Source organism: Capra hircus, chromosome 29 (assembly GCF_001704415.2).
Source record: "Capra hircus breed San Clemente chromosome 29, ASM170441v1, whole genome shotgun sequence".
NCBI lineage: Eukaryota > Metazoa > Chordata > Mammalia > Artiodactyla > Bovidae > Capra > Capra hircus.
In genome coordinates this window covers 31,699,678-31,713,213 of record NC_030836.1, presented here as the reverse complement: position 1 = coordinate 31,713,213, position 13,536 = coordinate 31,699,678, and the positions used below count along the sequence as shown (strand labels likewise).

Genomic DNA, 13,536 nt, shown 5'->3' with positions numbered 1-13,536 from the left:
AATAGCATCAAAACTATGAACTACTTAGGGATATATCAGAAGAAAGATACAAAAGATCTGTGTACTGAAAACAACAAAGCATTTCTGAGATAAAGAATATTTTAAAAACGAGAGATATACACCCTATGTATAGGTTAGAAGTCTTTATATTGTTAAAATGTCATCTCTTCTCAAATTGATCCCAGTCAAAATCCCAGCAGATTTTTTGTAGAAATCAATGCACAGATTTAACAATTCATATGGAAATACAAAGGACCTAGAAAAGAACAGCCAAAACAAATTTGAAAAAGAAGAGCAAAGTTGGAGAACTAACACTAATTGATTTGAAGGCTTAACTGTGAAACTGCAGTAACAGGGGAGTATGGCATTAGGGGAGAGATGGACGAGTAAATCAACAGGACAGAACAGAATCAGAAGTAGACTTACACATTCATGGATGCTTGTTTTCAACAGAGGTTCAATGTCCGTTCAGTGAAGAAAACATGATCTGTTTTACAAGTGATGTTGGGACAGTTGGATATCCATCAGTTCAGTTCAGTCGCTCAGTTGTGTCCGACTCTTTGCGACCCCATGAATCACAGCACACCAGGCCTCCCTGTCCATCACCAACTCCCAGAGTTCACTCAAACTCATGTCCATCAAGTCGGTGATGCCATCTAGCCATCTCATCCTCTGTCGTCCCCTTCTCCTCCTGCCCCCAATCCCTCCTAGCATCAGAGTCTTTTCCAATGAGTCAACTCTTCGCATGAGGTGGCCAAAGTATTGGAGTTTTAGCTTCAGCATCAGTCCTTCCAATGGACACCCAGGACTGATCTCCTTTAGGATGGACTGGTTGGATCTCCTTGCAGTCCAAGGGACTCTCAAGAGTCTTCTCCAACACCACAGTTCAAAAACATCAATTCTTAGGTGCTCAGCTTTATCCATATGCCTTCATAAACCCTTTTATTTATTTCTTATGCCATCTGCACGTATTAACACAAAATAGGTCATGTACCCAAAATGTGAATCTTAAACTAAAAAGCTTCTAAAAGAAAACATAGGAGAAACTTCTGTGACTTTGGATTCAGCAAAGATTTCTTAGATGTATTATCAGAACAATTCATAAAATAATAAATTTCATCAAAATTTAACACTGCTGCTCTTTGAAAGGCGTTATTTTTAAGACAATAAAAAGACACATTACAAATTGGGAAAAAATATTTGCAGTGATTATATCTGATCAAGTACTTGTATCCACAACATATAAAGAACTCTCAAAATTCGACATGAAAACAGAACCCAATTTAAAAAAAAAGGCAAATATGGGAACAGTTAACAAAGATACATGACAAATAAACCTGTCAAGAGATGTTTAACTGCAGTGATCATTAGAGAAATGCAATTAAAATAACAATGAGGCCTTGCTATATACTTATTAGAGCGGCAAGGATATGGAAGAATTGGAACACTGACACAGTTGGGGGCAATGTAAGATTCTCCAACCAATTGGAAAACAGTTTGTCAGTGTTTTAAACTTATACCGATGGCAAGATCCAGCCATTCCACTCCTAGGTGTTTATCCAAGAGAACAGAAGGTCTGCCTTCATACAGAAACTTACATATGACAGTTCATAACAACTATATACGTAATGGCCCCAAGCTGGAAGCAACCCATTTATCTCATCAGCAAGAAATCAATGAATAAACAAACGGTGGCGTTTACACAATAGAATATTACTAAGGAATAGAAGGGAAGAATTAGTGATAAATACAGCAACGTGACGATCCTGAAAATAATTACGCTGAATAAAAGAAAACCAACAACAAAGAGTACATTCTGCATGAGTCGGTTCATATAAAAGTGTAGGAACTGCAGAGTGATGTGTAGTGGTAGAAACTTCGTTGTCTGTTGAGCAGGGGTAAGGGCTGCTAGGGAGAGGGAGAAATTACAGAGAGTTACAAGGAAACTCTGGGGGTTGATAAATGTATTCACAATTTTGAGTGTGGATACAGTTTTATGGGTGTCAGCTCATCAAAATGTACATTTTAAATGTGCACAGCTTGTTTGTCAGTTATACCTCAGTAAAAGTGGGAAAGGACTGCAGAAGCATCTGTCTTAACTTTTCTTGTGTCTAATCCTATGACAGTTTCCATCTCTTCTGCCTCTGTGTCTCTTACATCCATATACTCTTCTTTCTTTTTCATGCCAAACTGACTCAGGGGAAAACTACCAGACTGAAGGTTCTCGCTCCCTCCTTTAAGCCCCTCCCTCAGCCTTGTCTTTTTCTTTTTCTTTTTTCTGTTATTATATTTTTATTAGCTACTCCTCTACCCTTGTGGATGCTGCATGCTCATCTTTTCTTTTCCTTCCCTCCTCTTCCTAGAGTGGAAATTCATCTTGGCTCCTGCCAAATACACTGAATTCCTCTTACCTTTCTCAGCCATTTAAATTAGAGCTTTAGAAAATGCTACTTTTACAGAAAGAATAATACAGGAAACAGAATGATATAATTCACAGATCATATTGTTAGAATTCCAGTCATTTTTAACATGGAGCATTTTGAGTTTATTAGAATTAATTTATATTTGGTAACATATTGGCTTGAGTATGCACTATGTTTTGTCAGACGTCTTCACTGTGACCCATCCTTCTTGGATGGCCCCGCATGGCATGGTTAATAGCTTCATTGAGTTACACAAGTCTCTTTGCCATGACAAGACTGTGATCTGTGAAGTGGCAGAAAATTTAAAATGTTCATTAACTGTAATTTTAGAGTTAGTTATGTGTATATTTTCAATGAAACACAGTTTCTTTTCTTTATGGTTGAAATTTTATAATAAGAAAATAGAATCTATTGCTTTTCACAAGTACACAGAATTAGACAGTTAAGATAACTGTCTTACTTAAAAGGGCAAAAGCAAACAGAAAAAGTATCATTGCTGCAGTTGAGTCAGCAGCTTAATGAAACTAGGCAGAATTATTTAAGCTTCTCTTGGCCTTTTTTTAGGGTCAGATGATTGCTACTGCTGATCCATTCCTAAAACCTGGTACACAGCAGAAGGAAGAGACAGGATAGTGACACATTTTCACATGTGCCATGGCTACACCCTGAATGCAAGGAATCTGGAAAACTGAGTATTTAGTTCAGCTAGCATTTAGTAATATTGCACTTAATACTAAAGGGAGATAGGCGAGCAGGGATGGATGGGAATTAGATGTTGGGTGAACCTCCCATAGACCTACCTCTGCATAATACACAGCAGCTTTTCCCCATGTACCTGGACCTAATGCCTTGAGACATTTAAAAGGTGAAAGTGTAGGCACCCCACTCCAGTACTCTTGCCTGGAAAATCCCATCGATGGAGGAGCCTGGTGGGCTACAGTCCATGGGGTTGCTAAGAGTCGGACACGACTGAGCAATTTCACTCTCACTTTTCACTTTCTTGCTTTGGAGGAGGAAATGGCAACCCACTCCAGTGTTCTTGCTTTGAGAATCCCAGGGACGAGGGAGCCTGGTGGGCTGCCATCTATGGGGTTGCACAGAGTCGGACACGACTGAAGCGACTTAGCAGACTTAACAGAACTAGTATGTACCAATTTGATACAGTTCCTTAAAGAAGATCATTAAGCTTTGTTGAGTCTTACGAAGAAATAATGGCAAGCTATTTTTATTTGCTGACAGATATTTGAGTTTAGAAACTAGGCTAGGTGCTTTTATACAGATTATTCAGGTAGCTAATGATGTCCCATTTTTATGAATTAAGAAACAGATGTTAAGCAATTTGCTGTAGATCACAGAGCTTAGGAAATGAGTGATCTTATATAGCAAATTGCAGAAAATGTATATAAATGGAAATGAATTAGAATTTTATAGAAAGAATGATATTTGATAGTGAGGAAACTTAGGTACCTATAGGCAAAAGGTCAGTCAGTCAGTTCAATTGCTCAGTTGTGTCTGACTCTTTGCAACCCCATGAATCCCAGTACATCAGGCCTCCCTGTCCATCACCAACTCCCAGAGTTCACTCCAACTCACGTCCATCGAGTCCGTGATGCCATCCTCTGTCGTCCCCTTCTCCTTCTGCCCCCAATCCCTCCCAGCATCAGAGTCTTTTCCAATGAGTCAACTCTTCCCATGAGGTGGCCAAAGTACTGGAGTTTCAGCTTTAGCATCAGTCCTTCCAAAGAACACCCAGGACTGATCTCCTTTAGGATGGACTGGTTGGATCTCCTTGCAGTCCAAGGGACTCTCAAGAGTCTTCTCCAACACCACAGTTCAAAAGCATCAATTCTTCGGCACTCAGCTTTCTTCACAGTCCAACTCTCACGTCCATACATGACCACTGGAAAAACCGTAGCCTTGACTAGACAGACCTTTGTTGGCAAAGTAATACCTCTGCTTTTAAATATGCTATCTAGGTTGGTCATAACTTTCCTTCCAAGGAGTACACGTCTTTTAATTTCAGGCGAAAGGTAGTAGGTATTATATGTCACATCCATGCATTGGAAGAGCTGCAACCCTCTAGGTCTTCTAGTGGCCAACATACTAGGATGATAAAGAATAGATAATGTTGCGCAAGTGCTTACTACATTCGTTTTGCTTATACTCATCTGTTTAATCCTCGTAACAAACGTTATGAGTTAGACACGATATCATTATGTTTAGAGGAAGAAACTGAAACATGGACCCTAAGTTATAAACCCAGCCTAGTAAGTGGCAGGCCTAGAATAAAACCGAGGCCCTCTTAATCCTGGGGCTAGGTGCATGCTCAGTTGCTTAAGTCATGTCCAACTCCTTGTGACCCCATGGACTGTAGCCCACCAGGCTTCTCTGTCCATGGGATTCTCCAGGCAAGAATACTGCAGTGGGTTGCCATGCCCTCCTCCAGGGGATCTTTCTGACCCAGGGATTGAACCCATATCTCCTGCATTGCAGGTGGATTCTTTACCCACTGAGCCACCTGGGAAGCCCCAATCCTGGGGCTACACTTAACCACAAGTGATTCTCTTAGAAGTGATTTGTGTAAGAGAGCATGAGAAGGATTTTTCAAGTTGATTCTCATCTGGTTCTAACCAATCTTGGAAGAATTTCTACTTGTTGATTAGTTAAATAGGAAGTTGAGTAAAATATGGTATAGAATTTCACCAATAAAACAAATACAGCATCATTTTAGAAGGCGTGCATATAGGAACTTTAAGATCCAAATTCAAATCTTTCAAACAAGCTGATAGTTTATTAATAAGCCCTTTTCAACTCATGATAACTGGTTACATCTTCATAGTTTTAAGAGCTAACGTAGAATATCGATCAAGAAATTGAAGTACGAATGCAGCAAATTAGTATGTGAAACACTCCCACGGAGATGAAAATTATACAGCTCAGACCTTCACGATGAGTCAGACTCTTGGAAGGCTGTTCGTTTCTTCCCCAGAGTCTGTCAACAGAGGGATGTACAAAGTGATGTAGTTTTCTTGTTTCAGCTTTAACATCTGCTGCTTGGCAGCCCAATCATATTCCTATCTAAGAAAACATCTATAAATATTGGTAAAAATTTCCTTTTTACTTTTGTTTCCCGGATCTTCGTATCTCTATTCATTCTGCTGGCTGTGCAGTATCTCTGGGTGATCTGGAGCTCAGTATTTTCCTAGCACAGCTCCTTGGGGGTCTTCCTCACACCGCAAGCAATTTGCTACCAGGTCAATTTGGTGTGCTTTTTCAAAGCTGAGATTGGTTGTTTTCTTCTCTTGCTTCCTCACTTATCCACACACTTCTGACTCTTTACCAAGAATGAATACCAGGATTTTAAGTGAGCAATCGTTTCGTCAGGTTACTTTAGTCTTGTCATTTTTCACGGAACCTATGAGATAATGAAGAAAAAAATACATGAAAAAGTTGAATGTGGTTTAGTATTGCTTTAAAAAAAATCATAGAGAAGTCAGTAAATAATGAAAGTGGGCAGTAGAAGTGTTCACACAACTGGATTGAAATTTCAGCAAAGTAAATTATTAACAGGTATAAATTATACCTCTTGCCATGCATAGCTTGGTATCAGACTAAATATTTTAACTGGAGTAAAAGAAGTTTGGGAAATTAAAAGCTAAAACTAGAAAAGAAGACTTAGACTTTTAGGCAAATAAAACACATGACTCTATATACTCATAGCAACAGATTGTTTTATTATTTGTTTGTGTAATTGGCATCATCAGTGATTTAGAGTCTTGGGATAGCAGAATCGCTGGGAGGGGCTGTGGAGCACATTACTGGAATTGAATTGGCAATGCTCACACACTGGTCTGTTCCCTGGTTTAGAATCCTCTCTTTGCTGCCTTTCTTCTTTAGGTGGGACTCTTCCCTGGACACTGTGTTGAGTTAATTAATCAGAAAGTTCCCCAGTCAGTGACCAACTCAGTGCCAAAACCAGGTGAGTACTTTTTCTCTATAGCGTGGTTATTTACCCACTGCTTAAAGATCCAGATTTTCTCTTCCAGTCAGGCACGCAGCTTGTTTAGCTGTTGTGTTCATTGTCATAATATGCATTCTTAATTTTAATGTGGTTTTTGATTTTTAGTGTATTCTTTTTTCTCTGTTGATCATTTCACAAAGGTTTACATGCAGTCAAAATTTTAGGCAGTTTTAAGAACTGTTTGCTCCATTAAGCTTTGTCATTATTTGCTTTTGCAATTATATAGTAGGAATGTAGCTAATTAATGAGCAAAATGATAAAAAAAAATGTCAGGTTTAAGGACCTGACATGGAGATAATATGATTAGCTGAAAATTAATAAATGAAGGGAATGTACATCTTATCAGTGCCTGTGAACATCCAAACTATTTTAAACAGCATTTCTTATTACTTATATAATATATTTACAGTGCTGCATAAGTGTGTGGAATATTGTACAGATATGTAAAGCAATGTGTTACAGGGAGTAAAAGTCAAAACAGTGGAAACTTCTGTTTTTATTGGGGTGACTTAATCTGGACGAATTTTACAGAATACTTCATCAGGAACTTTTTAACGTGATGTAAATTTTCAGAAAGAAAATAAAAACAAAGAATAAAGATTTTAGAAGGAGGAGGAAGTGATCAAATGGATTTCTCCTTCTGCCCTACTCTCCCCTCATCCTGGGATTCTCAGTCTTTTTTCAAGGCATTTTTATCCTCTATTAAATCCCCCTTCTTTGGGCAAGCTTGTTAAGCATAAAACAACTTTGTCAGAGAGAACTTACTTATTCGTTAGTGGTTGTGTTGGCTGTAGTTTTCTTTTCTTTTTGAAATGTCGCATCAGTAACTTAAAAAAGAAATCCTGTGCCCACAAGCAGACCCTGCTCCTCCTCTCCCTTGCCCTAGCTCTAAGCAACTGCCAATCTACTTTTTGTCTCTAGAGTTCTCTGAGCTAGACCTTTCACACAAATGAAATACAATACAGTATGTAGTCTTGTTGCAATTGGCTTCCTTCATTTAGCATAATGTTTTCAAGGTTCATCCATACATCAGTGCTTTATTCTCTCTTATGGCTAAATAGTAGTGCATTGTATGGATATATAGTATTTATTTTATCCATTCACTTTGGGTTTCCATTTTGGGTTATTATGAATAATGCAATAATTAGTGTACAAGTTTTGGTATAGATATATGTTTTCATTTCTTGAGTATGTATGTAGCAGTAGAATTGCTGGGTCATATGATAACTCTTATGTTCAACCTTTGGAGGAACCGCCAAACTGGTTTACCTTTGTAAACCAGCTGCACTGTTTTACACTTCCACCAGCAGCGTATATGAGAATTCAAATTGTTCTATTTCCTTGTTACTGTATTTTTGGTTATTGTTGTCTTAGTGGGTATTAAGTGATACATCTTTATGGTTTTGATATGCATTTCCCTGATGGCTAATAATGTTGAACATCTTTCTATGTGTTTACTTATTACCCATTGGTGTATCTTTGGAGAAATGTTCAGACCTTTGTCTATTTTTTAATTTAGTTGTCTTTTTACCATTGGGTCATGTTATACATTCCACATACAAGTCATTTATCAGATAATGTGATTTGCAGACATACATTTCCTCAAATTCTGTGTTTTGTCTTTCATTTTCTTGATGACATCTGTTGAAGCATAAATATTTTTAATTTTGATGAAGTTCAATTTATTTTTTTTCTTTTCTCACTTATGCTTTTGATGTTTATCTAAGAAGGCATTGTTTAGCCCCAGGTCAATATTTACTTCTATATTTTCTTCTAAGAAGTTTATAGTTTTAGATCTTCCTTTTTAGCCTACTACCCATTTTGAGTTAATTTTTGTGTATGTTTTTGATACATTGGATCAAAATACATTGGATATCCAGTTATCCAAGCATGATTTGTTGAAAAGGTTATTTCTTCCCTATTTAATTGACTTGACTCCCTTGTAGAAACTCAGTTGACCTTAGATGCATGAATTTATTTCTAGATTTTCAGTTCTGTTCCATTGATCTATATGTCTGTTCTTATTCCAATACCACCCTGTCTTGATTACCATTGCTTAGAGTAAATTTTGCAGTTGGGAGGTCCTCCTACTTTATTCTTTTTCAGGATTGATTTAGTTTTTCCAGGTGCCTTTCAATTCCACATGAATTTTAGAATCATCTTGTTAGTTCTAAAAGAAGATGGTTGGAATTCTGATGGGGATTTATTGAATCTACATATCAATTTGGAAAGTATTACCTTCTGGCCAGTATTTAAGTCTTTCAGTCCTTGAACATGAGATTATTTTCCCATTTGATTAGATCCTTCACGTCATTCAACTTTTGTAGTTTTTTTTTTTTTTTAAGTTTTGAATATTTGTTGTTAAATTTATTTTTATTCTTTGGATGCTTTTGTAAATAGAGTTGTTTTCTTAGTTTCATTTTCTTATCGTTCATTGCAAATGCATAGAAATACAATTAATTTTGAATCTTAATCTTGTATCCTGAGACTTGAAATGTTTATGAGTTCTGATAGGTTGTTAGTAGATTTCTTGGTATATTCTATATATAAGATCATGTCATTTGTGAATAGACATGTTTACTTCTTCCTTTCCAATCTGGATGTTTTTTATGTCTTACTCTTACCCAGTTGCCCTGGATGTGTTACAGTGTTGAAGTTTTGAGAATAGGCATCCTTGTCTTACTTTTGATCTTTTAGGAGAAGTCATCTAATTGTTTGTTGTTGTGTAAAAACTTTTAACTGTGTGTGGTTTTCATAGATGCCCTTTGTCAAGGTGACAAAGTACCCTTCAATTCCTGGTTTGTTGGATGATTTTATCACAAAAGGGTGTTGGTTTTGTCAGAAATCTTTTTTAATGTAATTTTTATTTTTGGCTGTGCTGGGCCTTCGTTGCAGCGTCTGCTCTTCTCTCGTTGTGGCATGTGGGCTCCTTGCTGCGGCGGCTTCTCTAGTTTTTGCAGCATGGGCTGTGGGGCGTGCAGGCTTTGGTAGTTGCAGCTCCCAGGCTCTAGAGCACAGGCTCCATAGCTGTGGCGCATGGGCTTAGTGGCTCCATGGCCTGTGGGGTCTTCCCAGACTACGGGTCAAACCCATGTCTCTGGCATTGGCAGGTGGACTCTTCACCGCTGAGCCACCAGGGAAGCCCTGGCTGATACTTTTTATCCACCTGAGATGATCATGAGTTTTTGTGGTCACTGCTTTAAAGTTACCAAAATTCTACATCAAAAGTTTACTGTTATTTCTTGTATATTATTTTCATGTATTTCTGCTATATAAACTATATAACTTTTATTGATTATAAAGTCTTATTTTGATCATGTTACCTCAGATATACTGTAAACTGTTTTTAAAAATTAGCTTAATATTGGTATTATATCAAATACTTTCTCATGTTCTGAATATGAAAGTGAATTTCTAGTAGTGATAACCTCCAGCGCTTTTAAAACTTGAGAAAGTTAATCAGTTATTGACAGTTCTGGAAAATGGGTTTCTGTGAATAGATCTGTATGGCGTTGTTAATTCTAAATTAGTAGTGATGTATAATGACAGCACACCTTCAAAAGCTAATATTTAACTCTGATGGGCAACATTGCAGGGTTGGCATAGGGAAATGTGCATTCTTAATACATTTTGAAAAGGATAATGTGAGTTCTATCAGCCTCAGGCTTGTTTCACACTTTAAAACTGTCTTTGCCTTCAGTACAAATAGCTTGAATGTTCTATTTATTTTTAACATTGCCATCTGTCACTGTGAGATACCAGGTCTGAAAGATAGAGCTATAGTTTGAGACTGCAACTTAAAGCTCCCTGTATTATTGCACAACAAGGGCAGTAAGGAAAATTTTCCCTTTGGAACTCTTAATGTTCTCAGTATGACCAATTATTTGTGTCTGTAAAAATAAAGTTAATGAATCACCATGTCCTGACCAAGTTAGCACGTATCCATGGTACCTTAAGGAAAAGGGCGTGTGTGGGGTGGGGAGGTGGGGAGGAGAGTTAAGAGGAAGAAAGGTAAACGCTTGTTCCAAAGAAACTGGCGTTTGTTCCGTCCCCACAGGTTCTGCTTTGACAGCTGATGAGGCTGAGGTGAGTGGGAGGAAGAGGAAGGAAGCGCATGAGGACTTCTGTGTGCGTCTCCTGCTTGGCATTTACTGAGCAGTTATTTACTGATGTCTTTCTTCAAGTTTTCAGTCTTCTCAGCTGTTGCCTCCGCAGATGTTTCTTTTGCACACTTCTCTCCCCCTCCACCCCTTCCACATGTCACTCACCTCTCTGATGTTGGCTCACTGTCCTCTCTCCAGCTCAGGTGCTTTCTGCTGACCTTTCTCTCTGTGCAGCCTCTCTTAAGCCCAGCTATGAGAATTCTGCAGTTCTCATAGCAGGTGTTTTCTTTCTAGGGTCAACACTTGGTCTTTATTAATTTCCATGGTTGAATCCCCCATCTTCCCATCTTATCCACCTTTTCTTCCAGAAAGAAAGAAAGAGCGAGTTTGGGGAGGGAAGGAGTAGGCAGAAGGTTGCGAAAGAGTGAAGAGAAAAGAAAAGAAAAGCTTACTTTATGGGCATGAGCTTCTAAAAATGGATGACTAGAGAATTTAGACAAACCTCCCCTCTGAAAACAGAAAATCTGGACAGAAATGTAAAAATATAATATAGTCTCTTTGAAGCATTGGAGAGTTAATAAGGTCCTGAGCAGTTACTGAGCGAAGATGAAGCAGAAGAGGGAAATCCAGAGAAGTGACCCAGTGTGGGGGGACCTGAGCCCTCAGGGTATCAATTGATGGAGCAGAGAAAGTCCTGGTGCTCTCAGAACAACGCAGGAAGCCCAATAAGGCCAAGTTGTTGATAATGCGCCAAGCTTTAAGTTAGGAGTTGTGTTGAAATTGACAGCTGATTCTAAATTGAATGGAAATGCAGAGCCCAAAATACCTAAGACAATGTTGAACAAAATAGTGGAAACTTATAGATATCAAGACTTACTATTAAAGCTTCACTGATTAAGATACTGAGGTTGATACAAGGATAGACAAATAGAATGGCGGTAAAGAACAGAGTCCAGGAACAAACCTGTGGACATACATTAATAGATCCTTGATTTATGCACTGTAGAGCATTGTGAAAAGGACAGTCATTTCAGTAAATGGTGCTAGCTCTTGAAAATTATAGATCTGTATGTGAAAGGTGAAACAGCAAAGCTTCTGGAAGAGAATACAGTGGAATATCATCATGGGCTATTTTCATGATCTTGAAGTGAAGAAGTGAAGTGAAGTGAAGTTGCTCAGTCATGTCCAACTCTTTGCAACCCCATGGACTATAGCCTGCCAGGCTCCTCCATCCATGGGATTTTCCAGGCAAGAATACTGGAGTGGGTTGCCATTTCCTTCTCCATCATGATCTTGGGTTATACATAAAGCAGTAATCCTAACTGAAAAGCTTAATTATTAAACTTAAAGTTCAGAAAGGAAATTGCAATATACTATTAAGATAGTGAAAAGGGCAAATCACAAAGTGATAAAGATATTTGCAGCACACTTATCTGACCAAGGTCACATAACGAAAGTATGTAAAGAATCAGAAAAGGAGAGATAAACTGATTTTTTTTAATTGCATGAAAACTTGAACAACAGATATCAAAATGCTGAATAAGCACAGCACAAGTTGTTCCACATCATGAGTCTTTAGGGAAATGCAAATCAAAACTTTATTAACTCATGAAAACACACTCACAAGAATGCTTAAAATTTAAGAGTAGCAATACCCAAAGTTGGCAAGGGTGTAAATCACTGGGAATTCCCATGTACTGCAGGGTAGCGTGATGTGGGACAAGCAGTGTTGGCACTGCCTACTAAGCTGTACACATATATACCTTGTGGCCCAGCAGCTCCACTCTTAGGTGTGTATCTAGTGTGTTCATAGCAACCTTATTCCTAATTGTCAAAAAACTAAAGAATTTCAAAGGTATATCTACAGTGGGATAGATAGATAAAGGCGTGCTCATTCAGTAGATTCCTCCACTGAAAATGAAATGAGTCATGGCTATGTGCAACTACATGGATGAGTCCCACACAAATATTGAGGGAAAGAAGCCTGATTTACCTACATACTTACACTGTATAATCCCATATATGTAAGGAGAGAGTTCAAAGTCATAGAGTTCAGGGCTGTTGTGCGGTGATAAACTTTAGGCAGTGGTACTTCTGGAGAGGAGAGTGAGCAGGTGGGTAGGACGGAGGATCTGGAAGTGCTGGTAATGCTCTGTTGGCCCAGGTGGTGATTATACAGAAGCGTGATGACATAGAGCATCTTTTCATGTGTTTGTTGGAGAAATATCTATTCTAGTCCTTTGTCAATTTTTAATTGGTTACTTCATGTTTTTTAACTGTACCTCCCATCCAGGTAAGTCCTCCTTACGGTATTGCTTTAATACACAAAGGTTGAAAATCACATTCTCAAAATAGATGTCATACTTCCGTACTGTGAAGTACTCTGCAGCCATCAAAAGAATAAAGTAGAAGCATATGTGCTCACCCAGGGTTTTTTCCCCCTGTGATGTGTTGTTAAATGAAAGAACAAATCACAGAGCAGTACAGTCCTGCTGTAAACTCATAGAGGATCAGGAGGATGCCTCCCTCACTGGAGAGGCGTGTGAGATTGCAAATATAGCAACAGACATTTCTGTTTTTTCCATTTGCTCTGTACTGTTTAACTCCTTTACACTAATCATGTATTACTCTTTATAGACCAAAATCTCCCCTTCACTCTACCCTGTCCAAATAGGTAATTTCTAAGGTCTTAATGCAGCCACCCCATAAATAGGTATTTTGTGAAAGCAGATTTAATGCAGATGTTTTATTTAGTTTATATACCTATGTGAAAAGCAGGACAGAGGTGAGAGCACGGGCTTCAGCCTTGGGTTTTAATCCCTGTGCCATGTTTTACTGTCCCTATGCATGTCATTTGGCTTCTCTGATTTTTAATTTCCTCATCTAGGAAGTGAGCCAAGATTCATTTGAAGATTAGATGTAAAGCATTTAAAGCCCTGTGGATACTTAATCACTATCAGCCGTTATTATTTTATCAATTTATGCTTAT

At 38.2% G+C, this 13,536-nt stretch overlaps 1 protein-coding gene across 2 annotated transcripts in view; it reads left to right on the top strand.

The window, feature by feature from the left end:
- Nucleotides 1-13,536, top strand: part of ARHGAP32 (Rho GTPase activating protein 32) — a 204,382-nt gene that overhangs the window by 143,688 nt on the left and 47,158 nt on the right. For both annotated transcript variants that reach the window (XM_018043236.1, XM_018043235.1), the window contains one exon: nucleotides 6,321-6,402. In XM_018043236.1, coding sequence (XP_017898725.1) covers nucleotides 6,321-6,402 — 82 coding nt within the window. The remainder of the gene's footprint in view (nucleotides 1-6,320; nucleotides 6,403-13,536) is intronic.